The following is a 26,801-nucleotide window of genomic DNA, read 5'->3' on the forward strand; positions in this document are numbered from 1 at the left end:
ACTCCATTTCCAGCCCCTCTCTCCTCTCTGGAGGATGGGACAGGGGGACTAAAATTGCCAAGCTTCCAATCCTGTCTTTGTCCTTCTGGTGACCAGCCGCCATCCAGAAGCCCACTCTGAGTCCCCTCATTAAAACAAAAGATGCTTCTAGTGTTCGTATCAGTTAGGAATTTATAAGGGTTTCAGAAGCTCTGTTTAGGAACTAAGGACAGAGACCGATATATATTTTCTATTACCTCACACCATCCTATGGTCATGCTAAGCCACCAAAGAGAACTACCCCTTTGGATAGGGCTTGAGCTCTCCAATGGGCCATAGCTCCCATGGTGTGCTTCACTGTTTTCAGTTACCTGCCTGGTCCCCGACACCATCCTTGGAAGGTCTAGGTGGAAACATCAACACACTTGGTATTAGTGTCCCTCTTTAAAAGAAAAGGCGAATATGCTTAATTCTGTTCCAAAGGAGTTAGCCTTGAGAAGGAAAAGAACACGTAATGTTCTCAAATGCAACAGGTCAACCCCATTGAGGGCTTCTCCTTTTAGATTCTTCACTGAAGTCATTGAACTTATCAGGCTTTGGTGCAAAAGATCAGGGAATTCCAATGCATTCTTCTGATACAATCCCATCAGTTCCTTTTTTGCCAGGATGATAGCACTAAATTGGTGGTGATGGGTGGTATTTAATTTCCATTGACCACTTTCCCATCACCCACCAGTGAAGCTGGGCTTTCATAAGTTTTGTTAAATAGTTTTCAGTGGGAATACAGATGTCAGTCTCACCCAGCAGCACCCCCCTCCCCCACTGCCTCTGTTTTCTTGATTTGATCGTATCAATTCTTTGGCTTATAGGAAGATAATTAAGACTCCCCACATGGCTAAGGGACAGTCCAAAACAAACACACAAAACAAAAGGCCAAACACCAGCATCCACTTGGGTTCTCTGTTTATTGTAAGACGTTCATTTCCCAAGGCTGGTTCAGATAAACATGTCTTGTCCGAGCTCAGGGGCTGCTGTTTTCCCTCGCTTCATGAAATGATCTATAGGCAGGCCTTTGATCTTCCTGATCCAGGCAGCTTTGCTGGCTTTTCCTGGATTGACCACTTCACTGGGCTTTCTGGCCAGATACTCCTTCATCTTGGCCTCCCTGTACTCTTTTTCCTCCTTTACGGTCAACAACATGAACTCGGTGTTCATTCTAAAGGGATCAAGGGTCGTGTAGAAGCAAGGTCGTTCTTTCTTGACACACTCGGTTTTCACGCCCATGGGTGGAGCCAGCATGCGGTTTGGTTTAATGACCTGCAGGCTGGTTAACGGGCTAAAGCTGCGCACTGTCCCGTCCGTGGAGCTGGTCGCTTGGTCTTCACCCTTGAGGCCGCCTGCGAACCTGGGGCGGATAATCGCAGGCTCGGGTATGGTGGACTGGACTCGGGGACTGTGCAAAGAGTTTTTCACGTTGGGCTGCAGTTTCTGGATCTCAAGGGGAACACTGGTTTCCTTCACGTCGATGGGAGGGTTGCTCCATCTCAGCCTATCAACAGCCTGTTGGACTGATTTTCCTTTGAAACTCAGGACCTTCCTTGGGTGTGAAATTGAAGGTCCCCAGGCATCAATGACTTGGGTTTGGGGCCTCCGGGGATAGGCAAACTCCCCTGAATTATGGGCCTGCTGCAGGGCGTTAACCGTGAGAAGGAACTGGTCGGGCGACATAGAGATTTGCCAGTGCTTCTTCTTTGAGCGCTTGGTCAAGTCTCCGGGTTGTACTTTCTCCTCGTCCTCTGGGTGTTCAAAAAAAAGAAAACAAAAACAGGTCAGAGTGTTCCATGAAAACCGGTAAGTAGTTATGCATGAAAGTTAAACCCATTCTAACGGCGATGCAAACTGAGGTCTTGGTGGTCCAACGGGCGTGCCAAGATGTGGACCAAAAATCCTCTACGACGCTAGAAATGACGACATATTTAACACAGGTTTTGAATAAATGTGCAAGTACTTGAGTACACGTGTGTATTAACATGGAGGGGACATATGTCATCGCAGCGTTTCACACATTTTGAAAACTCCCTGTGGGAATGAGCTTCCTCCCTCTTTCATGATTCACACAAAAAATAGGCCTTACAAATTGATAGTAACGAATCTCTATTTTTAAACAAAAACCGTATCACAAAGTTTGATCTCCATCTTATTAATTATTCATCATATTTGATTTTAGATGATCGTTGGGACATTTCCCCAAAATCAAAATGGCCTTCAAACTATCCATCACCCCTTGGAAATGCAAAATATCACAACCTAACCAAACAGCAGTTTCTGAACAGGAGTTCCTAAAAGGTTTTGAGCAATAGATACAGTTCGAAAAGCCACTTGACAAGGACAGAAGGTTCATTCTGGCGTACTCCATTATGGTCAAGACTCCCAAGGTGCCAAATACCTAGAGGTAACAAGGATGTCTTCACATGTGAGCAAATCTATTATCTCTCTCTCGTTTGGGCTTTTCAGTCCCTACAATGCCTCACAGATACCCTGAAGGCATTATCCCCATCTTACAAAAGGAATAACTGAGTCATGAAAAGTAGAAGTCATTTGTCTCGTCTGACCTAACAGTTAAAAGTCTGTACCCCAAATTATGCCAACGTATAACTAGTAAAAAAAAATGCAAAAGTGCACTGAGCGTATAATTTTCCTTGACGAAATGGGTTTTGTCCCAAGATGTTTGTGTATGAACATACTAAGATGGAATGAAGTTTCAAATATCTCCCCGATTACTTTGTTAAATAAATAATATTTCATTGAATTATTAAATGTTGTTAAATCATGAAATTAAATATTATTTGATAATTATAATATCAAATTAATGATTACATTAAATATTATTACATTGCTATTAAATAGTAAGATATTAAATATTTTTACTAAAGCATACAAAATTAAATTAAGATGTCAAAATCTTCCCCACTGTCCTTCTAATCCCAGAATAAACCACTCTGCATGTATGTATGAAAATACACACAGTTTTTTTCCTTTAAAAAAAAAAAATTGTGTCAGGGTACCTGGGTGGCTGAGTCAGTTAAGCACCCAACTCTTGATTTCAGCTCAGGTCATGAGATCGAGCTCCACGTCAAGCTCTGAGCTCAGTGCAGAGTCAGCTTGAGATTCTCTCCTTCTCCCTCTGCCCCTCCCTCCCTCCTCCCCCTCCCACTCATGCGCTCTCTCTGTCTCTAAAACAAATAAATAAATAAAATCGTTTTTAAAAAAAAGGAATTGTGTCAAAAAAGTAGGGTTAGAGGGAACATACCTCAACATAATAAAGGCCATATATGAAAAACCCACAGCTAACATCATACTCAATGGTCACACAGAGAGAGAGAGAGAGAGAGAGGAATATTACACGGCCATGAAAAGGATGATATCACGCCATTTGAGACAACATAGGTAGACCTGGAGGGTATTATGCTAGGTACAATAAGTCAGACAAAGAAAGACAAATACATGATTTCATTCGTAAGTGGAACCTTAAAAAAAATGAAAAAAAAACAAAAAATAGAATCAGACCTATAAATACAGAGCACAAACTGATGGTTGCCAGAGGGGAGGTGGCGGGGGGTGAGCAAAATGGGCGAAGCGGAGTGGAAGATACAGGCTTCCAGTAATGAAAGGAATAAATCATGGGAAAACAAGGCATAGCATAAAGAATACAGCCCATGATATTGTAACAGGGATGTATATGGGGACAGATGGCAGCTACACTTGTGAACACGGCATAATGTATAAACTTGTCAAGTCATTATGTTGTACATCTGAAACTAATGTAACATTATCTGTCAACTATACTCAATTTTTTTAAAAAAGGAATTGTGATGACTCATTGTTCATTAAGGTGTCTTTTTTTGTGTAATAATATACTGTGAATCTCTTTGCAAGTCACTATGGTATGTCCTCATGATAATAATTTTTAGCTACTAGATAATATTCCATAGTATGAATCTTTCCTTATCTTTACTTAGTCATTGCCCACTGGTAGACATTTCGTTTGTTAGTGATCAACTTTTTAAAAAATGCAAATACCATTTTTATTTATCATATGAGCAACTACAAAAGGAGAGATAACACCTAGTTTGGGCCTGGGTGTAGTGGGAGCTCTCATGCATTGTTCGTGGGACTGTAAATTGATACATCATTTTTTAAGGTTGACTATGGCAATATCTTTCTAAATTTTTTTATTTTTATTTATTTATTTTTTAAGTAAACCCCCCCTCAAGGTAGGGCTTGAACTCATGACCCTGAGATCAAGACCTGAGCTGAGATCAAGAGTCAGATGCTTAACCGACTGAGCCACCCAGGTGCCCCTCTAATTTTTTTTAAATCCAAAGAAAATGTATCAGTTACGCTAGTGTCCTCCTTTTTTATTATTTTTTTAAAAATGTAATTCCAGTATAGTGAACACACAGGATTATCTTAGCTTCAGGTGTACAACAGTGATTCAACCATTCTGCACATGACCCAGCACTCATGATGACAAGTGTACTATTCACCCCCCTTTCACCTATTTACCCATCCCCCCACCCCCACCCCCTCTGGTAACCATCAGTTTGTTCTCTGTAGTTAAGAGTCTGTTTTTTGGTCTTTTTTTCTTCATTTGTTTTGTTTCTTAAATTCCACATAGGAGTGAAATTGGCAACTGTCTCCCTCTGACTGACTTATTTCACTTAGTATTATAACCTCTAGATGCAACCATGTTGTTGCAAATGGAAAGATTTCATTCCTTTTTATGGCTGAGTAATATTCTAGAGTGTGTGTGTGTGTACACACACCACCTCTTTTTTTTTCCAATTTTTTAAATTTTATTTATTTATTCAAGGGAAAGAGAGCACGAACGGGAAGGGCAGAGGGAGAGGGAGAGAGACTCTGAAGCAGACTCCTCATGAAGTCCCAGTGCAGGGCTAGATCTCATGACCCTGAAAGCACGACCTGAGCCAAAACCAAGAGTCAGTCACTTAACTGACTGAGTCACCCAGACGCCCCTAAACCACCCCTTCTTTATCCATTCATCTATTGATGGACACTTGGGCTACTTCCATAGTTTGGCTATTGTAAATAATGCTGCAATAAACAGGGGTGCAATATCTTTCCAATTTTTGAGAAGATTTATTTACTTATTTTAGAGAGAGAGCACGAGCAGGGGGAGAAGGAGGGAGAGAGAGAAGTGGATTCCCCGCTGAGTGCAGAGCCTAATGTGGGGCTCGATCTAATGACCCTGACTGAGATCATGACCTGAGCTGAAATCAAGAGTCAGACACTTAACCAACTGAGCCATCCAGGTGTCCCAATATCTTTCTAATTTTTAAGGGTAGTAATCCTTTGGCTCAGCAACGCCACCTCTAAGACTTTATCCTACAGGTATACCTATACAGATACATAAACAGGCATATTCAAGGCTACCCATTGTTGGTATAGCCCTCCTGAAACTTAACTGTTTTACACTCACCTTGAAGCTGGTCTCTACAGGGAATTTCACTCAAAGAAGCACTATTATGTTAGCCAAACATATTCGAAAGGCATTTTAAATCTTTACCAAAGTCTCTCTCAAAAACAACAAAGGGATATCCTATTCATGATGACACACCAGTCCAAGAAGCGAGAAGTCTCAGTGGCAGGCATGGGAGGCAGGCTGTGAGCCCAAAACTGGACATGCAGCTCTTACAAAGGCTTGTGTCTTGCGGCCTCAAGTTAGTAAGGGGATAATTAAGGAAAACCAATCATCCTTAAGAAAAGTCAGACATTTTAACCATTCTGAATTCTCAAAGATAGGCAAAGTCATTGACTTGCTGAAAAATTAGACAGAACAGAGCAAGCAAGCAACAGGGAGAGAGAGAGGAAGTGAGAGAGAGGATCTTGCCCCGATCTGGAATAAAATATCACCGTTCGTTGTATCTCCTGCGGGGGACTTCGCTGCCGAACTCTCTTGCCCACCATCAATGTCACTTGCTTCTTTAGAAACAGGACTTGCTCTCTTCTTGCCATCTCTTCGGGGTGATTTTGACTTTTCTTGACTTTGCAATCCCTCTAGTAACACTTCTAAATGAAGATGGAGGAGGAAATCACACAAATTACATAATTCAATGAGGTCTAAATAATGGGGGGCATAGCTGGTAATTTGGCTGATTTGTACCCAAACTATCACCCCGTTGTTTGTTGTCGTGTGACACTGGGTTAAGTCATCTGGAGCCTAAGGTCTACACCACCTCCTGCCTTTCCTCTCACCCACTTTTTCTTTTATTTTTTTTTAAGATTTTATTTATTTATTTGACAGAGAGAGAGAGAGAGACAGCCAGCGAGAGAGGGAACACAAGCAGGGGGAGTGGGAGAGGAAGAAGCAGGCTCATAGCGGAGGAGCCTGATGTGGGGCTCGGTCCCATAACGCCAGGATCATGCCCTGAGCCAAAGGCAGATGCTTAACGACTGCGCCACCGAGGCGCCCCTCTCACCCACTTTTTCAACTGACTGTCGAGCTTTAGGCATTATCTATACCTGTTGGCCTCTCTCCTCAAGAGAGAGCTGATCATTTGTCAGTGTAACATACCTGGACGTGACCTAGACTTGTGGATCCACTTTCACATGCCAGATATGGGACAGGTGAAAGGAAGGAGTCTGGCTACTCCAGCCCACACCTAACTTATTCTTTGTGTGTCTTAAAATGGCATTCCATATGACACACACACACACACACACACACACACACACACACACACATTTCTGCTTCATACTAGTATTTTCTGGGTATGCATGTAATCAATCAGGACTCTAGAGATAATACATTCTGCCTAGAACATTTTTCTGTGGTAGAGTAATATCTTATCTCTGTTCTAAGGAAATAATTATTTAATGTATGTTTGGATGGGGGTGGAGAGTGTCGGTGGTTTTTGGTTTGAATGGCAAGTGGTAGAGCCGGTATTATCTACTGTACAAAGATTCTAGTGCGTTTGGTAAGCCCAGGCCTTGAACAATCAGGAGATTCTCTTGAGCTGGAGAATGGGCTCCCACTTTCCTGAATGGTTAGGAGTTACGTCATCAAGAAATCATTGGCTAGGGGTGCCTGGGTGGCACAGCGGTTAAGCGTCTGCCTCTGGCTCAGGGCGTGATCCCGGCGTTATGGGATCGAGCCCCACATCAGGCTCCTCTGCTATGAGCCCGCTTCTTCCTCTCCCACTCCCCCTGCTTGTGTTCCCTCTCTCACTGGCTATCTCTATCTCTGTCGAATAAATAAATAAAATCTTAAAAAAAAAAAAAAATCATTGGCTAAAATATCCTATAGAGAAACTAGTTCCGTCACCACCACCACCGGAACCCGCTCCATCAGGAACCACCGAGGCGGCCTGGGATTCAGCTCTCTTACCTGTAGGCACCCTGGCGGGCTTCAGGAAAACTCGGGACCTGTATGGTTTACTTAATAGGGACTCCTGGGCCACGGTTTGTTTACTGGACATTGAGTCCCTCAGGCTGAAAACCTGAGTGCTAGACCTGGAGAGGACTTCTGTGAGGCCATTTTCTTCCCTGTCCTCCTCTTTATCCTTCTTCTTTTGTTTGGCCCGGTCCAGGGAGTACTGCCACTTTATATTCTCAAACTGGAACATGAGAATATTGCTCTCTGTGTTGATCACCATCCTGGAACCAAAACAAAAAGATGGCCCACAAAAGGCAAGGAGGCCACCACTGCCTGGCCCCCAAATATGCTTTTCAAATACTGCCCCATCCAACCGTAAGCCTGAGGGAACAGTGCCTGGGACATGACTGTACAAAGAGGGGGGTGGAGGTTGTTGGAGGGTCTGGAGCAGTGAATGGTCACAGGTCAGGCAACAGTTGGGTGGGGGGGGTTCTCTTGAAAATTAACTGTAAGCAGGGCATGTATGTTCTGATTCCTTCCCTTTTCAAGTTAAAATATTTTAAAATGAATTTCTGTTCATAGAGTGAGTGCCAAGTCCCTAGGGTGCCCAGAGCAGAAAGGTTAGGTACTCTGCACACTGGTGTCTTGAAATTCACTCTTTTTTTTTTTTTTTTTTTAAGCATGGTATCCAAATGCCATGTTTTATTGCTGTGATGGGGATAAGGAGAACTCTGGTCCCTTGCTGACCCACCAGCCCACCCTCCGTCCCTCTATCATTCCAGGGTCTCTGCATGCTCTACATTTAAACAAAACAGCTGTGCTTGATGAAGCAGGATGATTTCCATGTTTCCTAATCCACTTTTACGCCTTGGTAGGAAAAGAGTTCCAAACCTGGGCCCCCCAGCAGGGACCCCCAACCACCCAGTGGTTTCTGTCATTCATAACATTCACAGAGCATGTTAGCTACCCTACTCTGTACCTAGATCTCCTAGAACCATAAACGAGCAATGGAGATACCATGTGTAGGTTCCTTTCTGCTCCAAAAGGCTGAATTTTAAGACCTTAACTGTTAGTGTAAACTCTCTATCAGAGTGACTTGTTTCGGTTAGAAATGCTAGAATGGAATTTGGGGAATCATGCCAATTACGAATCTCTTTCAGACTCATTTTTACTCGGGCCCAAAGGTAATTGTCTTTCTTTGGATGTCATAAAAAAGGAAAGGTCAGAGGTGATTTTTTAAATGGCATTATTACTTTGAAACGGAAACGTGTCCCTTTACTGAGACTTCCTACCAGCTCTGCCCCTTTAAGATGAGAAGTAGCCCTGGTATAGTTTCATTAAAAGGAAGGCAATATGGTTTGGGAAGATTAACTGATATCTCAAGTGAGCCTGTGCAAAAGTGAATTCTATTTGGGTATTTTCACATAATTATCACTCTGAATCTAGCTTATGACAAATACAATATGACATACATGGTCTCGGTTCTGGTTTCTGCGAGCTCAGTTCTGCCCCACCAGACACTGGACCCCCTGCTACTACCATCCCCCACTCCTCCTATAAGTCTCTTTGAGTCAGAAGTGAACATCAGAGACAGCTGGTCAGGGAGCAAGCTGGGGCTATGCATTCACAGCAGAGCTATGCCGTACTCACTGCCTGATTTGCCCAGACATCCAGAACAAATTCAGAGTCATGTGAACCCTGCTTGCTAAGTTTTGTGCAAAGTCTGATTCACCCCCCCCCCATATGATTATTGGCCCTTCTACAGCCAAAATTGGAGGGGAGCACTGCCCCCTCTCTCCTACTGCCAGCAAATGCAGGGCTGGTGTCCCAGAGCAGAAGAAAATCATCCAGACAGAAGAGCTCACGGCCCTGACCTCCACACCTACCACCCACCTGTTGCCCTGAATAAAGAAGGACAGCACAGGATCACCTCTGCCATTGGCTTTCATCACCTTCAGACAGTTCCCATTGAGGAAATTGTAAATGCGGATCTTGCCATCTGCACAGGCACTGATGACCCGGAGGAAGAGAAGAGCTACGTGGAGCACCTCCCTGGAAGGGAACAGAGCAACAGGCCATCCATGTCTTCTGGGAAACTACTTGGGTTCGTTTGTAGCTTGGGGGATTTTGTGCGCATGCCTGGGAGGCATTGGTCGTGACTGCCCTTCCTGTGATGTTTGCCATCATTTCATAATTCTGGATGTAAGCCATTAACCCTCAAGACATGGTCGCTCCCTCTCCTCCCATTCTGCTGTTGTGTTTCTTGCAAAATGGTCACAGTGCCACAGGATGGCAACACGCAAAGGCTTACATCGTGGCTTTTTGTTTTGCTTTGCTTTGTTCTGATATGTAGACGATCGCGCTTTTCTCCTACAATTTGGTTCCTACCTACTGACTTCTACAAAAGTCATGCAGAGAAGTACTTAATGTTTTGATTCCTTTTCAAATAGCATTATTAGATAAAGAAAGAACAGAACAGATGGGGAAATGATCATTTTTATACGAGGGAAAAACCTAATATTTCAGCAATCTCTTTTGGGTCTTGAGTTAGTGGCTTTCATTCTTTCAGTGAAACATCCCAAAGGAAAACTGTATCCAGGGATGAGATTTAGGAGTTCCCTTTTGTGGTGACCAGCAGAAACAGAGGGAGGACCAGGAGACTTAGATGCCTCCAACCAAACCTTCCTACGACGGCTGTGGCCAAGGGCGACTCCAGGCGTGTGGAGTACTCAATTCTGCACAATGTAATTACCCCATTCCTGTTAATGATACCGAAAAGTTGAATTTGGTACCACCAATTTGTTAGATCTTATGTGCAAAGCAAGTCCTCTGATCCCTGCCATCTATACGTATGCAAGTCCACCCATGGCCTTGCTCACATGCTACCTTCTCCATAAAACCACCTTTACCTCCATCTCCCCTTCCCCACGCACACATACACAAACTTCAGATACACTGTTAGATTCTCGGGCAGAACACATGGCTTACGCATCTTTGCATGCACAGCACCTAACACAAGTCCTAGCCCATAGAAGGTTCTCAATAAATATCCGTTGAAGTGGTGAGTGTCAGCTCAAGTTTCAGAGTATGATCGCTGATACAATGAGTTAAAAGAATGGCATTCACCCCATACCATTTAGCCTTAGCCCTGATCAGATCCAAGAGCCAGATTAAGATATTTCAAAGCCCCAGCTGCTGGCAAAATAGAAACAACAAAGACTTTGAAAGGCAGGAACATGCTTAGCGTGTTCAAAGGACAACAAAAAGGCCAATGTGGCTCATGGGATGGATAGATCAATCAATCAATTGATCACTCATTCTGAAATGCAAAATAAATATAGCAAAGTCCAACAAAGTTCTAGTTTTATTTCTAAGATGTAACTATAATACATTTATTGGTGCCTTAAGTGCATCTTAGTCTCCCTGTAGGGGAATCCAGAGCTAGGAGAGATGCCCTGTGATAGAAGGGTTTGTCTCTTTCTGTACCTCTTTTGATCTTGCAGAGCTGGACCTGCACTTCTCATAGGTTCCTGTGGCATTTGGTAGTTCAGCCTATACCATTAGAGCCCAGTGATTGAAAGCAGGGGCTTTAGGATCAGAAAACCTGGGATCCAAACTTGGTTCTACCACATACTGAGTGGTAACCTTCAGAAAGTAACATGACCTCGGTCTTTAGTTTTCTACCCTATGAAAAGGGGGTAGTGATTTCTGCCTCAGAGGATTGCTGTCAGGATTAAATTAATGGAGGTGCTTTTCAAACAGCTCATAATGGTTATTATGATCTTGTCATAGCCCAGTCTGCATTCAGGTTTTATCTCTGCCCTAGAAAAAAGTCATTTATTTCTTAAGTCTCCTTCTTTGTTCTTTCTTTATCAAAAGACACTGCAGAGAGTGATGTCAGGGAGAATGGTGGAAGAAGGAACTCCAAAATCCCACCCTTCCATAAAAGCAATGAAAAAACTGGCAAAAACTGTCACAATCAACTTTTTCGGAACTCTGGAAAATACCCAAAGGCTTGCAGCAACCCAAGGAGCACTCAGACAAAAACGAATGGCTTTGTCTCAATAAGAAGAATGAACTTTGTGGTATATTAACTTACCCAAGTCCCATTCCCAACTCCCCAGCTCCGTGGCAACCATGAAAAAATAACAGCCCACATTCCTGGTACTGGAGGAAACAGAACAAACCTCCTTCACAATGAATTATTTGACTTCTCTCATGGCTTCTGAACATGTTCAAATAGCAAATAGAAACCATGTCTACAAAACTAAAAGAAAGTATGAGAACAGAGAATACCAATAAAGAGTTAGAAATTATTTTTTTAAGAAGTTCAAATAGAAATTCTGGAGTTGAAACCTACAGGAACTGAAATGAAAATTCACCAGAGGAGCTCAACAGCACATTCACGTAGGCAGAAGAAGCAAAGGACTTAAAAAGAGGTCAGTGTAGATTTTCCAGTCTGAGAATGGAAAGAAACAAGAATGAAGACAAATGAACAGAACCTCAGAAGCCTGTGTGACATCATTAACTCTCAAAACGTGCGTAATAGGAGTCCCAGAAAGAAAGGAGGGGAAAAGGCAGAAATATCTGAAGAAATAATGGCCAAATGCTTTCCAAATACGATGAAAATCATTAATCTACACATCCAAGAAGCTCAACAAACTCTGTGATAAACTAAACAGATCCACACCTAGACATATCATAATCGAACTGTAAGAAGCCAAAGGCCAAGAGAGTGTTGAAAGCATCAAGAGAGAGGCAGCTCGTTACATAAAAAGGATCCTCAGTAGTATCAACAACAAATTTCTCATTGGAAACCATCAGGACCTATGGAGGCCAAAGGCAATGAAATGGCATATTCAAAGTGCTGAAAGGAAAAAATAACTGTAAACCAAGAATCCTATATCCATCAAAACTAACCTCAAAAATGGAGAAATTAAGATATTCCCAAATAAACAAGAACCAAGAGTTCACACTAGCAAGAAATGCTATACAGTCTCCTTCGGGTGGGGATGAAACGACATAAGTGTAACTGAAATCCGCATGAAGAAATAAAGAGCATCAGTAGAGGTACCTACCTAGATTAATATAAGACAGTAAAATGTGGTTTTTGTTTATAGGTCTTTTTTTCTATCTCATTTAAAAGGCAACTACATAAGGCAATAATTGTAAGTCTATGATGATAGATACACAGGATATAAAGATTTAGTTTGTGACAACAGGGTAAGAAGGAAGAGGGAGAAGGAACTCTATAAGAGCAAGTTTTTTGTATACTATTGAAATCAAATTGATATTAATATGAACAGGATTATTATAAATTAAGATATTAACAGTAATCCCCAAGGCAACCACTAAGAAAATAACTCAGAAATATAGTTTAAGAAAAATGACAAGGGAATTAAAATGGCACACCAGAGAATAGCCATTAAACACAAAAGAAGGCCATAATAGAAGAACTGAGGAACAAAAAAATTACTTAAGACTGTAGAAAACAAGTAGCAAAATGGTAGAGTAAGTCCTTTTTACCTTAAATATAAACGGATTAAACGCTTCAGTTAAAGGCATAAATTGGAAGGAAGGATAAAAACAACATAATCTAACTATATGCTGTCTATAAGAGACTCACTTTAGGGGCACCTGGGTGGCTCAGCCGTTAAGCATCTGCCTTTGGCTCAGGTCATGATCCCAGGGTCCTGGGATCGAGCCCCACATCGGGCTCCCTGCTCAGCAGGAAGCCTGCTTCTCCCTCTCACACTCCCCTTGCTTGTATTCCCTCTCTCACTGTCTCTCTCTGTCAAGTAAATAAATAAAATATTTAAAAAAAAGAGAGAGAGAGAGAGAGACTCACTTTAGATTCAAAACTACAAATAGGTTGAAAGCAAGAGAATGGGAAAAACACCAAAACAAAGCACAAAGTGGAGACAAAATTTAGACAAAATTTTAGACATACTTGTTAATAGACACCAAAAAATATATATGATGAAAAAAAGGTTGACTTCATCAAGAAGATGTAACAATTATAAACACCTATAAACCTAACAACAGAGCCCCTAAATACATGAGGCAAAACTCCCAGAATTAAAGGGAGAAACAGATGACTCAACAATCAGAGATGGACACTTCAATACCACACTCTAGATGATAGAACAACTAGACAGAAGATCAGCAAGGAAACAAAAGACATGAACTAACATTATAAACTAACTAGATCTAACAGGCATGTATAGAACATTTCCCCCAAATAACAGCAGAATGCACATTAATCTGAAGAGCACATGGAACACTCTTCAGGATAGGCTTTATGTTAGGCCAGAAAACAAGTCTCGGTACATTTTGAAAGACTGCAATAATACAAAGTATGCTCTCCAACCTCAATGGAATTAAATTAGAAATGAGTAACGGAAGGAAATTAGGAAAAACCGTTACTATGGAGAACTTAAACATGCTCTTAAATAACCTCTGACTCAAGGAATAATTCTGAAAGAAAATTAGAAAATACTTTCAGATGAATAAAAATAAAAACACAACATATCAAAGCTTTAGGGTTGCAGCTAAAGCAGGGCTCAGAGGGAAATTTATAGTAGTAGTAGTAGATGCCTACATTTCTCCAACCAATAACCTACCCTTTCACCTTAAGAAACGAGAAAAAGAACATCAAACTAAATTCAAACCAAGGAGAAGAAAGGAAAATAAAGCTTGGAGAAGAAAGCCATGAAATAGAGAATTCGAAAACTATAGAGAAAAGTCAATGAAAACAAAAATTTGTTCCTTGAAGAGATCAAAAGATCAACAAACATTTAGCTAGACAACTGACAAATATTTGCTTAGACAACCAAGAAAATAAGAGAGAAAACAGAAATTACTGAAATTAGAAATGAAACAGAGGATATTACGATTGATTGACAGAAATGTTCTGTAATGAGATAGCGGTGATGTGGTTTTTTTTTAAGATTTTTTTATTTATTTATTCAACAGAGATAGAGACAGCCAGCGAGAGAGGGAACACAAGCAGGGGGAGTGGGAGAGGAAGAAGCAGGCTCATAGCGGAGGAGCCTAATGTGGGGCTCGATCCCAGAACGCCGGGATCACGCCCCAAGCCGAAGGCAGACGCTTAACCGCTGTGCCACCCAGGCGCCCCTAGATAGTGGTGATGTTTGCACAACATTATGAATGTACCGAAACCATTAAATTGTACACTATAAAATGGTGAATTTTATATCATATGAATTTTAAAAATATTATCTTAATACTACCTGTGGAAAAGACACTAAAGACTAATATTTTTTAAAAACTACAGAGCACAGAAACTTTTTTAAGGATCATCATTCCTCTCAGCCCTATTTTGTACCCTGTAAGTTCATCTGTCATATTCTCTCCCACACTATATGCAGAATCTTAATTTTGGGTGAAAAATATTTTTGGATCAAGAGGACAGAAGGAAGACCTCTTTCTTCAGACAGCCATGATACCCGTTTTTTCACCCACGTCATATTCAAAAGATGGGTACCAGTCCCATCATTAGAACTCTCCAGAAAGGCAATCTGCAAGATGGTTCTCATTACCAATCAATTAGAAATATTTACTGAGCACTTCCATGTGCACACCACTACTACAGATGAGTGGAGGAGGGGCCCTAAAAACAAGAACATTGACCATGTCCTCCACATTCCTATGGACTTGCTGTAACTGTGAAGGTATCAAGAACCAATGTGAATGAGATTTGGGGGCCATCATTCAATGGCAATGAGAATGGTCTGAGAAGATCTCATTGCTGAGATAGAGTAGGAGGCTCCTGGGTTGACAGAATGGCAACCAAACTCCTAGATTTGCTGGGAACAGATTATTTTCTAATACCTACACTAAATCCTACAGAATCATGCTCGGAAAGTTACAATTTTCAGGTGATATCATAAAGTTTGACTCTTTTGAGTTTGATAATCCAGATGACATGCTAAGAAGCTTACTGATAATCACCTATGAGCTGGATAAAGCACCAAACAGAAGCCTTGCCCAGCACCCACTCATCAATAATGCAGTCATACACCACAATGAGTAAACATTCACGTATATAACCCAAATCCCCTTCCACCTCCCACAAAGTCAGTGTATGCCCAAGAGGTTCCTATGAAGATATGAGGAAATCTAGGGCCATATTCTACTAAATAACTATCCCCAGTAGGTTCCCTAGAAGACCTATTTACTCTTTCAACCAATTAGGATAGCATTTTTTTTTCCTAGAGTTTTTTATAGTGCACTTAAGAGGAAGAAGCATTATTCTTGCAGCGCAAGAGGGACTCAGAGCAGCCTATGAAACCCATGGCCATGGAAGAACCATTAACTGCGCACAATATTCCGTCCAAGTTAGCTCAGCTATGACCTCAGACTACTTCTCAATTGGCTCCAAGCACCACCACCACCAAAGTGGGACTGGAATTGTAAAATAAGATCCATTTGCTGTCCTGGAATAGAATGCAGCCAGCAGACTTGTAAGAAAGCCCCTTCTTTAAGCCCTTAAGTTACTTTTAAACCTTGGGCACTTGGATGATTTTTGTGAATACAGGCTTCTGGGGTAGAGACCAACTCCAGGTATTCTGAGTTTACTGGAACTGGCGTTCTTAGGGACGGTTCTGCCAATATTCTTAAGTTTGGTAGACAACAGATATAAATGTATCATGTGTGTCATAAGCATAAGATTTCAATAACTTCTCAACATCCACGTCAAGTACTACTCTTTCTTAAGAGAAATAAGTGACAGTGGGAGAGGGAATGGACAAATGGGGAGTAGGGTGGAGATGGGTAACAGGTAGAGGGGACAAAAGTCAGCAGAGAGCAGAAGGGACTGATCTACCAAAAACCGAAGTCTCGACTATGGGGGAAAAGGAGAGAGTACTACATTCATCGCTCAGAGCTTTCCTGTACCTACTTTGGATGCTTGTAGGCCATGAGGCACCGCTCATACTTTCCCACCATGCTCCAGGCCATGACCAGGCCATCAGCACTTCCTGAGAGGAGATGCCACTGGTCAAAGCACAGACACTTCACGGCTCCCTCGTGACCACTGAGAGTCTGCAAGAGAAGAGGGCTCTGTTTTCACCCCATCTTCAACTCAGACTGTGAGTCCTCCAAAGGCCAAAGCTGGAGGCGTTTTTAGATGAACTGCAAAGCCACACTCTGCCAATCCATGACTACCACTCACTTGGTATTTACCTGAGCTGACTTTACTTTTATTCTAAGAAGGCCAGTGGTGTCCATGCCTCCCTCTCTCCAGAGCTCGCTCTTCCCCGTGAAGGAAGAATGTGGTCAAGGAGAGGCCTTGCTCCTGGTGGGTCTGTGGCTGGGGCAGGCCTCATCTTCCTGGAGTACCAGAGAGGGCCAGAATTCACCGTCGTCTGCTCCCACAAGGTGTAGGGGCAGGCACTTCATCCCTGGCTCCTTGCCAAGACCAGAAGACACCTGGGACATCCTAGCACCTTTAACTGCTGGTTAGACCATGGTGACAAGATTGATGGGAAACAACCCACCAGCCAGGCCAGCAGCTTCTCACTGTGCCCCTGTGCTCCTGGCACAAATGTATCCCACCACTGCCCACTAGGGCCAGGGGGTTTCAAATGCAGCAACGTTTTTTGCATGTGAACATTCAATCGCTTTCAAGACAGCAGATGTACTCTTTTCACCGGAGAGTAAGGAGAAAACCCACTGTGACTTTGTTCATTCCCTTACCCCATGCAAGAGTCAGGGTAGAATGTTCTGGAAAAGGAAAAGTCACTTTACTTCTGCTGCTGTTAAAAGACCCTGAGCCCATATATCATGCTGAGTCAGAATGTAGCCTTCCCCCACCACCTCCGTGACAATGTGGGTCACATATGCGCTGACCCTCCACTGACTCAGAATGGCCCTTTCTTGGGGGGATCGAGGAGGAGCTTCCTCGTCAGCTCTTCAGGACCATCCTTTTGGTGACCATAAGTTGGTAGCTTTAGGGTCGTCTGGGGAGGTCCATGGGGGAGACCATAAGTCTCCTCCAATCCATCGCCACCAGTGCCCCGTTCCCCTGACAGCCCACCGCCCTCTCACCTTTACCAACTGGGCTGTGACAACGTGCCACACTTTGACTAACCCCCGCTCACAGCTGCTCACGATGTAGATGTCATTGATCCTGGTGGCCAAGATGGGGTCTTTGTGTTTAAACGTCTTCAGACACTTCCCTGTCTCTACATCCCACTCTGAAAGGGAGGGGGGAAGAGAAGAGGCATGAAGGCAGGTTACGGTGGAGTTCTCTACCCCATCACAGAAGCCAAGCCCATCAAGTCAGACCCTAGAAGGCTCTCGGCTGGCCCAGCACCCCTGTAGGCTCACCAACAGCTCCGTGTGCCTGCAACACAGAGCTCCCTGACCATGGGCCCCTGGAAAGCCACCATCCATAGACCTTGGCTCCAACCCTAGAACTTAGTGTTGAGGTCCAAGTGCTAGGCAGCTCATCTCAAATAAGCCTGCAAAATACTTGCTATTGAGTGAATTTCAAGAAAATCACCACATGTGTTCTGTGGCCTCATTCTTTCCAGACACTATTCTCCTGATTTATTATCCTTTCTATCTCCGAAAGAAAAAGAAAGCTGTCTGTCCTTATTTACATTTTAAAATATTTCTGAATGTGACTTTTGGATTTTACTAACTGACGGATTGCCAGAGCTGGGGGCAGGCTTAATGCTGCTTCTACATAGATGGTGTTGGACAGCTGCCTACCACACTGTGTTGGGAAGATATGAAAGTAGATGGGTAGGTGGGAGAACAGAGCTTGAAGGAAAAAACTGAAAGGAGGCACCACAAATTCAGGGATGATGAGACCATGAAAGTCAGCCTCGTTGGCCCCAGAGTACCTCTCAGGCAGCAGAATGTATAACCTGAGACAAAGTAATAACCACAGCTGATACTTAGATATAGCAAGTACCATGAGCCAAGCACCATTGGGAGTGCTTGACCACGTATTAACTCGTCTTCACGAGACAGTTGCTATCATTATTCCCCCACTACACAGATGAGGAAACAGGCATAGAGAAGTCCAGTAACCTGCTCAAGGTCAAGCAGATGGTAAGCAGACTGAGCTGGGATTCGAACCCAGAGAGTCTGGATCCAGAAGCCACGCTCTTAACCGCATACACTAGATTAATCTGAACTATGTAGGTATGCTTTTCTTCATGTATTTTATATATATATATTGGCCCTTTTATCTAATTAGAAAGGAGAAAGCCAGGGGCGCCTGGCTGCTCAGTAGGGGAGCGTCTGACTTTGGCTCAGGTCGTGGTCTCGGGGTGCTGGAATCGAGCCCCTTGTTGGGCTCCCTGCTCAGCGGGGAGTCTGCTTGTCCCTCTCTCTCTGCCCCTCCTCCTGCTTGTGCTCTCTCTGTCTCTCTCTCAAATAATTAATAAAATCTTCAAAAATAAATAACAAGTTGGGGGTTACATTTCAGGTCTCTAAGTGTCTCCTCTTGCTTCTGTGGGTAACCAAGGCAGGTGGGAGGGGCCCAGGGGAAGCAAGCAGGCTGGGGGCTGGGGCCAGCATTAGGGTAAGGGGATATCTTTTGAAATTTTTTTGGTCGTGTATTTTGTGAATTAATTTTGACCTTTTAAATACTGTGTTAAAATGTGTATCTTGAGAGGCAGCTGGGTGGCTCAGTCGGTTAAGCATGCCTTTGGCTCAAGTTGTGATCCCAGGATCCTGGATCGAGCCCCACATTGGGCTCTCTGCTCAGCGGGAGCCTGCTTCTTCATCTGCCCCTCCCCCTGCTCATGCTCTCTGTCTGTCTCTCTCAAATAAATAAATAAAATCTCTAAAAAAAAAAAATGTGGGGGCACCTGGGTGGCACAGCAGTTAAGCGTCTGCCTTCGGCTCAGGGCGTGATCCTGGCGTTATGGGATCGAGCCCCACATCAGGCTCCTCTGCTATGAACCTGCTTCTTCCTCTCCCACTCCCCCTGCTTGTGTTCCCTCTCTCACTGGCTGTCTCTATCTCTGTCAAATAAATAAATAAAAGCTTTAAAAAAATAAATAAAAATAAATAAATTTTTTTAAAATGTGTATCTTGATTACTAGGAGTTTTGGGTGCCCCATTAAGTTTTACACCTGAGGTGAGAGCCTACCTTCCCTTGCCCTAGCTCCAGCCCTGCCAGTGGCCCTGCAAGACTCTCCCAAGTTTGGAGGCCTTGTCTGGACTTCCAACTCCAAACCCTCATCCCCTCCTCCTCTCCGTTCTTCTCCTCAAAGCAGTCATGGCTAAGAGACTTCCAGTCGAATCAAGGAGGGCAAAGATGTAGGGAGGAGTAAGGTTTCTTCAACAGGTCTGAGGATTTGCATATGGAACAACACTCCATTCTTGCTTTCCCACACCTTTTTCCTCCACCTACCCCTAACATGCTGTGGTTTCCTGGGTCCCTTGCTTCTCTTCTCTTTTTACTCTTTTCTTGTGCTTTGCAGGGGAAATCTCATCCGTACCTGGGGCTTCCCCCTTTCATTATAATTGATAACCACCAAATCGACGTATCTGGAGCCCCAGACCTGTTACATGGTAACCTCACATGTAAACTCACACCTGCCTCTCCGTCCTGCAGTCCTCCCCTGGCTATCCTCAGGAATCCCATACCCGATGCATTAGCTTTCTGTTGCTACTGTAACAACTTGCCACAAGCTTAGTGGCTGAAAACAACACAAATATATTATCTTACAGAAATCTGACATGACGTCCTCACAAGGCTAAGATCAAGGTGTCAGCAGAGCTGTGTTCCTTTATGGAGATTTTGGGGCCGGAGCGATCCATTTCCTTGCCTGTTTCACCTTCTAAGGGCCACCCATGTTCCTTGGCTCATGACCCCCTTCCTCCACCTTCAAAGCCAGCAACGTTGCATGTTTCTGACCATTCTCCCATAATCACATCTCCTTTTGATCACAGATAAGAAAGTTTCTGTTTTTAAGGATCTATGCGATGACCCAGAGGCCCACACTGATAACCCAAAATAATCTCTCCATTTTAAGGTCCTCAACTTAATCACATCTGCAAAGTCCTTTTTGCAAGGTAACATGGTCACAGGTTCCAGGGATTAGGACATGGACATGCTTGGTTGGCCATTATTCTGCCTACCACACTCAGCATGTCCAAAGTTGAAGCCATCACCTCTTCCTTCCTTCCTCACCCTACCTTATTCTTCCCCTTAGTCCTTATTTCCATCCATGGCACTTCCACACATCCACTGGCCTGAGTTTAAAAGTCTGGCCTCATTATCTGCCCTTCTATCTTTCTCACATTTCATATCCAGCTGGCAGTGAAGTCCTGCCAATTGTCCCTAGAGAAATCTCCTTTCAGTCTATGCCACCTCACGTAAGCTCATATCCACCTGACTTTCTTCACGTCTGCTTGTTCTCAGGTAGTCTGAAGATGCCACAGCAGTTCTCTAGACTGAGTAGTATCTTCACCTGTCTCCTGTCTCCACATAGTCCTCCGACTCCAAATCTTCCTTCCATACTATTCGCTAGAGGCATCCTTGTCAGATACACATTTGATCGTGTCAGTCCGCAGCTCAACGTGCATTTATAGTTTCCTGCAATCTATACGATACAGTTCAATTTCCTACCATGATGCAGAAGGCCCTTGATAATCTGGCCCCAAACAAACTAACCAGCCTTATGCCCAACACCACGTGCTGCAGTCCAGCCATACCAAGCAAGGGGAATTCCCTAAAGATGCCATTTTTTTCACACTTCTGTGGATTTGCCTGTATTGTGCTTTCTGCTTAGAATGTCCTGGGGCACCTGGGTGGCTCAGTCGTTAAGCGTCTGCCTTCGGCTCAGGGCATGGTCCCAGCATTCTGGGATCGAGCCCCACATCAGGCTCCTCTGCTGGGAGGCTGCTTCTTCCCCTCCCACTCCCCCTGCTTGTGTTCCCTCTCTCGCTGGCTGTCTCTCTGTCAATTAAATAAATAAAATCTTTAAAAAAAAAAAAAAAAAGAATGTCCTACGTTCTCCCTCTGCTTGTAGAACTACCCATCCTCAAGGACACACTCAAACACCACCCTGTCTGCTGTGTTTTCGCTGTTACTCTTATTTCTATGGTCCCTTGGAATTCCACATGTGGGACACCTGAGTGGCTCAATCAGTTAAGTGTCTGACTTTGGTTCAGGTCATGATATCAGGGTCCTGGGATCGAGCCCGCGCCGGGGGGGAGGGGGGGTCTGTGCTCAGCAGGGAGTCTGCTTGTCCCTCTCCCTCTCTCTCTGCCCCTCCCCCTGCTTGTGCTTTCTCTCTCTAATAAATTAAAATCTCAAAAAAAAAAAAAAAAAAAGAATTCCACGTGGTGGTTAGGAGCACATGATTTAAAGTGAGACAGCCCTGGGTTTCAATCCCCAGTCTCCCACTCAGCAGCAGCTCTGATTTGGGGCAATGGTTTTCTCTCTGAGTTCTGGATTCCTCATCTGTATCCACACCATAGGCTTCTTGTGAGGGTTAAACTAGTAAATAATATGTGCAAAGTACCTATGTCGGTCACAAATAGCAGCCATTATTATTCATATATTTATTATATCCTCCATTATGTATTTATGTATCTATCTCCGTTAAGAGATTATGAGCCTCTTGAGGAGATAAAAAGCCGTATTGAAAGGGCCATATCATATTTATTTTTCTCCTTAGCTCCTAGCACAGTGTCTAGAATATCGTAGGTATTCCGCAAATAGTTATTACCTGAACGGATCAATAGATACATGGATGGATGGATGGATGGATGGATGGATGGATGGATGGATACAAGAATGTCTTCCTACAGAAATGAGCAAAACAGTATTTTGACAATTCATGGATTAGGGGAAACTTCTGAGAAAGTTCAAGGCATTTCTTTCTCACCTTTCACCTGGCAATCTCTTGCTCCAGATACGAGCCTGTTCTTATATAAATCCATGCAAGTGACTGTCCCCTGGTGGCCATTGAAGATTCGTATACAAGCCCCAGTTTTCAGATCCCAGGATCTGCAGGAATCAGGCCAAAAAAATGTTTTTAAGATTTTCTGAGGGCCTAAAGGGATCTTACTGCATATGACTTCCCTTAGATCAGCAGTCTGTTGGAAGGCAGCAAAGTTTCATGGTCAAGTTCAGAGTCAGAGGCCTGGATTTGAATCCCAGTTGCAGCACCTACTAGGTGTAACTTTGGGAAAGTTCCTTAATTTCTGTGTAAGCGTCACTTCCTCATTTGTAGAACAGAAATGATAATGATAGTTACACCTCGTAGGGTTTTTGTGCAGAATTAAATATGCAAATGCAATGATTGCCAACCAAGAGTGATTTCCACCTCTAGGGGACATTTGACAATGTCTGGAGACATTTTTGGTTGTCTCAGGTGGGGAGAGACACGCGTCTGGTATCTAGTGTGTAGAGTGCCGGGACACTGCTGAACGTCGTGCAATGCACAGGACAGCCTCCACACCAAGTACTTTACACTCCCAAATTGAGAAACCCTGCGTTAATTCACGTAACATTGGAACAACGACCAACATGCAGAAAACGCTTAATAAATGTTGGCTGGTGTTAGGTGGAAGAGTTTTTAGAATTACCACCAGGCTTAAAATCCGTGGCACTGATTGAACGGTAGAGCTGATCTTCAAACAAGAACAACTTACTTCAGTCACTTAGATCCAAAATATTTTACGTGTATTTCTAAGACATATCTAAGAGATACATGGGAACATGTGTGAGTCACAGCATTTCTTAATAAGCAAACTTGCCGAGGTGTCTCACCTATCACCGATACAGACTTCCACTTCAGCCACTGTGCTTTTGTGAGAGGAGGAAGTGTAATATTAAGATAGTGGGCTCTGGAGCCAGGCGGCCTGGGGTACAGTCCCAGGTCCATCACTCACTACGTGTATGATCGTGGATAAGTTAATGAACCGCTCTGTATCCCAGTTTCCTCATGTGTAAATCGGGGATAATAATGGTAGTTACCTCATAGAGTTATTATGACAGTTGGCATATAATAAACAATTAGTAAATGTTTCTTTTGTTTTTCTTTGAATGCACTAAGCTTTTTCCTCTAATATTCCCAAAGGTCCTGTGGCCTTGGCTGTTTGTCAGAGCCTGCTATGCACCCACAGTGGATTTCACGATATCCCAATGGCCTGAAAAAAAGCATGTTTTGAATTTCTGTTTCTAGCCACATGGCTGACCATGTGTTCAGGTTGTTTTTCTTAAGTTATGCAGAAAAGATATTTGATAAATACTTTTAGAAAAATAGGAATATTTTTCTAAAAATATTTTTATTTTTAGACTGACGCCTGGCTGGCTCAGTCAGAAGAGCATGTGACTCTTGATCTTAGGGTCGTGAGTTCAAGTCCCACATTGGGTACAGAGATTACTTAAATAAATAAATAAGCTTAAAAAAAAAAGAAAAAGAACAATAGGAATAGGAATAGAAGGAACATCCTTGATTTCACAAACTTATAAACAAAAAGTCATCACAGCAAGCATTATACTTAGTGAAAAAGACTGTAGATGTACTCCCTTCAAAAAGGGTAACAAGATGCTTGCTCTCACTGCTTCTGCTTAACTGGAAGGCCTAGGTAAAGTCAGAAAGAAAGCAAAAGAAAAAAGTAGTATATAAGTATTAGAAAAGAAGATAATTATTGTCATTATTTCTGTTGAAAGATCATCTACTTAGGGGCACCTGGGTCACTCAGTCGTTAAGCATCTGCCTTTGGCTCAGGGATCACACCCTACATCAGGCTCCTCCGCTAGGAGCCTGCTTCTTCCTCTCCCACTCCCCCTGCTTGTGTTCCCTCTCTCGCTGGCTGTCTCTCTCTCTCTCTGTCAAATAAATAAATAAAATCTTTAAAAATAAAAAAAAATTTAATTTTAAAAAAATTTTAACAAAAGATACTTCAGGAGAATATCTTTATGACTTTACCAAAGGGAAGGATTTCTTAAATGTGTCAAGTCCACAAAGTCAACTACCTTAAAGTTGAGGATTTTTGTTCATCAAAAAACACGACAGTGAAAACAGGAGTCTTGAATTGGAAGAAGAAATTTGCAACACAAAAATGAAGAAAGAATTAGTATCCAAAAAAATATAAAGAACTCCAACGAATCAGTAAGAAAAGGATAAATAAATAAACAGAAAAAGAGGCCAAACAACAACAAAAACTGAACAGGAATTTCATAGAAGCAGCAGCACAATGGCTGTAAAACACATTGTGATGGTTAATTTTGTGTGTCAGCTTGGAGGGTGTTTTGGGACAAGATCAACATTTAAACCAATGGGTGTCGAGTAAAGCAGACTGCCCTTCATAATGTGGATGGGCCTCGTCCAATCAACGGAAGGCCTAAATAGAACAAGAAGACCAACCTCCCGCCCCAACTCCAACATGAGGGAATTCTCCAGCAGACCACCTGCAGACTTATCTCCACTTCCAACTCTCCTAGGTCTCCAGCCTGCTGGCCCACACTGCAGATTTGAAGCTTTCCAGTCTTCATAATCACATGAGCCAATTCATTATCTGGAAGCCTTACTACCTACATATGAAAATATGCCCAACCTCATTAGTAATTAGAGAAGTGAAAATTATAACCACAATAAGGATTTATTTAGTACCCATCAGATTGGCACTTAATGTTGTCAGTCTTGAACATTTAATAGTAAGTGTTGGTGGGGATCTATAAGAAGGCACCTTGTCATACCCAACTGATGAGAGTGTAACTTAATACAACTGTTTTGAAAAACAATTTAGGGGCACCTGGGTGGCTCAGCCATTAAGCGTCTGCCTTTGGCTCAGGTCATGATCTCAGGGTCCTGGGATCGAGCCCCACGTCGGGCTCCCTGCTTGGAGGGAAGCCTGCTTCTCCCTCTCACACTCCCCTTGCTTGTGTTCCCCACCCTCCCTGTCTCTCTCTGTCAAATAAATAAATAAAATCTTTTTTTTAATTAAATTAAATTAAAAAAATAATAAATAATTTTTAAAAATTTAGTACTCCTACCTAGAAATTTCACTACAAAGAATAAACCTTAAGAAAAACTCATGCACTATGGTTAACAATACTGCATCATACGTTTGAAAGTTGATGAGAGTAGATCTTAAAAGGTCTCATCACAAGAAAAAGAATTTGTAATCATAAGTAGTGATGGATATAAATAAACTTACTGTGGTAATCATTTTTCAATATATATGTATATATACACAAGATATATACATTTTCATATATATATATATATATCAAATCATTATGTCATATACCTAAAACTAATATGTTGTATGTCAATTATATTTCAGTAAAAAAAATTTTTTTTTACTAATTTTTTAAAATAATCTCTACATCCACCATGGGGCTCAAACTCACAACTCCAGGATCTCATGCTCTACCACTGAACTAGCCAGGTGCCCCCGAAAAAACCTTTTTAAAAACTCACGCACACGGGTATCAGGAGACATATCCAAGAACATGTGTAACAGCAGATGTTTATTCTTTGAAAGAAAAAAAAACTGGGAACAATGCAAATATCCATCAACAGAAGACGACATGAGTTATAATATATTCATCCCATAAAACACTATGTCTCAATGAAAATAAATTAATTACCGCTACCTATATCCTATGGATAAATCTCGAAATCATGGTTCAGTGCAAGAGTCAAGTATATTCGAATTTTTTAAATACAATTCCATTCACATTCAGTTGAAAAATAGGCAAAAGTAATCAATATATGTGGAGATCTATAAATAGTTAGCAAAACTAGAAAGAAATACAAGGGAATAATTAGTATAAAATTTAGGACAACATTACCTCTGGCTGGGAGGGAGAAAGAAGGGAAAGACACACAGTGAGAATTGGGGAACAGTAACAACCTATTTCTTGGTCTGAGTAACAGTACATGGATGTTTATTATATTGTTTACAAATAAATGAATATGTACATTTTTAAATACTATTTTGCTTCTATACCGTATTTCATACCCACAGAAAACCACTTTTCCCTGAGGTATCTATAAAAAATATATATAAATTATGCCATCATCTAAGAGTGCTAAAAAAGATACTTTCCGAAGGGCACCTGGGTGGCTCAGTAAGTTAAGCGTCTGCCTTTGGCTCAGGTCATGATCTCAGGGTCCTGGGATCAAGTCCCGCATCAGACTCCTTGCTTGGTGGGGAGTCTGCTTCTCCCTCTCCCTCTGCTCCTCCCCCCTGCTCGTTCTCTCTCTCTTACTCTCTCTCAAATAAGCAAATAAAATCTTGAAAAATTAAAAAATATATACCTTCTGATTCACAGCCTTCAGCTAGAAAATAGATCTGATAATTGCCACAAATCAATCTCATTCAAAGTTTAAACCGTATACAAATTATTGGTTTTTACCTCGCCAAATAAAGAAAAAAAAATGGTATGGGTTATTCAAGAAGTCAGTAGGAT

The 26,801-nt window shown here is 42.4% G+C and overlaps 1 protein-coding gene across 10 annotated transcripts in view; it reads right to left on the reverse strand.

Annotated features, from left to right (window-relative positions):
• Positions 1 to 129: 129 nt before the first annotated feature.
• The window catches only part of FBXW10B (F-box and WD repeat domain containing 10B), a 43,773-nt gene continuing 17,101 nt past the window's right edge, over positions 130 to 26,801 (reverse strand). For 9 of the 10 annotated variants that reach the window (XM_087867638.1, XM_087867637.1, XM_087867635.1 and 6 more), the window contains 7 exons: positions 22,258 to 22,379; positions 17,447 to 17,595; positions 16,299 to 16,441; positions 9,269 to 9,427; positions 7,388 to 7,656; positions 5,914 to 6,069; positions 130 to 1,775 (listed from right to left, as the gene is read on the reverse strand). In XM_087867638.1, the coding sequence (XP_087723764.1) occupies positions 976 to 1,775; positions 5,914 to 6,069; positions 7,388 to 7,656; positions 9,269 to 9,427; positions 16,299 to 16,441; positions 17,447 to 17,595; positions 22,258 to 22,379 (1,798 nt within the window). In that variant the 3' untranslated portion in view covers positions 130 to 975. The remainder of the gene's footprint in view (positions 1,776 to 5,913; positions 6,070 to 7,387; positions 7,657 to 9,268; positions 9,428 to 16,298; positions 16,442 to 17,446; positions 17,596 to 22,257; positions 22,380 to 26,801) is intronic. The other variant, XM_087867642.1, reaches the window with a different exon arrangement.

This window comes from Ursus americanus, chromosome 14 (assembly GCF_024610735.1).
Source record: "Ursus americanus isolate L20-20 chromosome 14, mUrsAme1.1.p, whole genome shotgun sequence".
In the NCBI taxonomy this organism is placed as follows: domain Eukaryota; kingdom Metazoa; phylum Chordata; class Mammalia; order Carnivora; family Ursidae; genus Ursus; species Ursus americanus.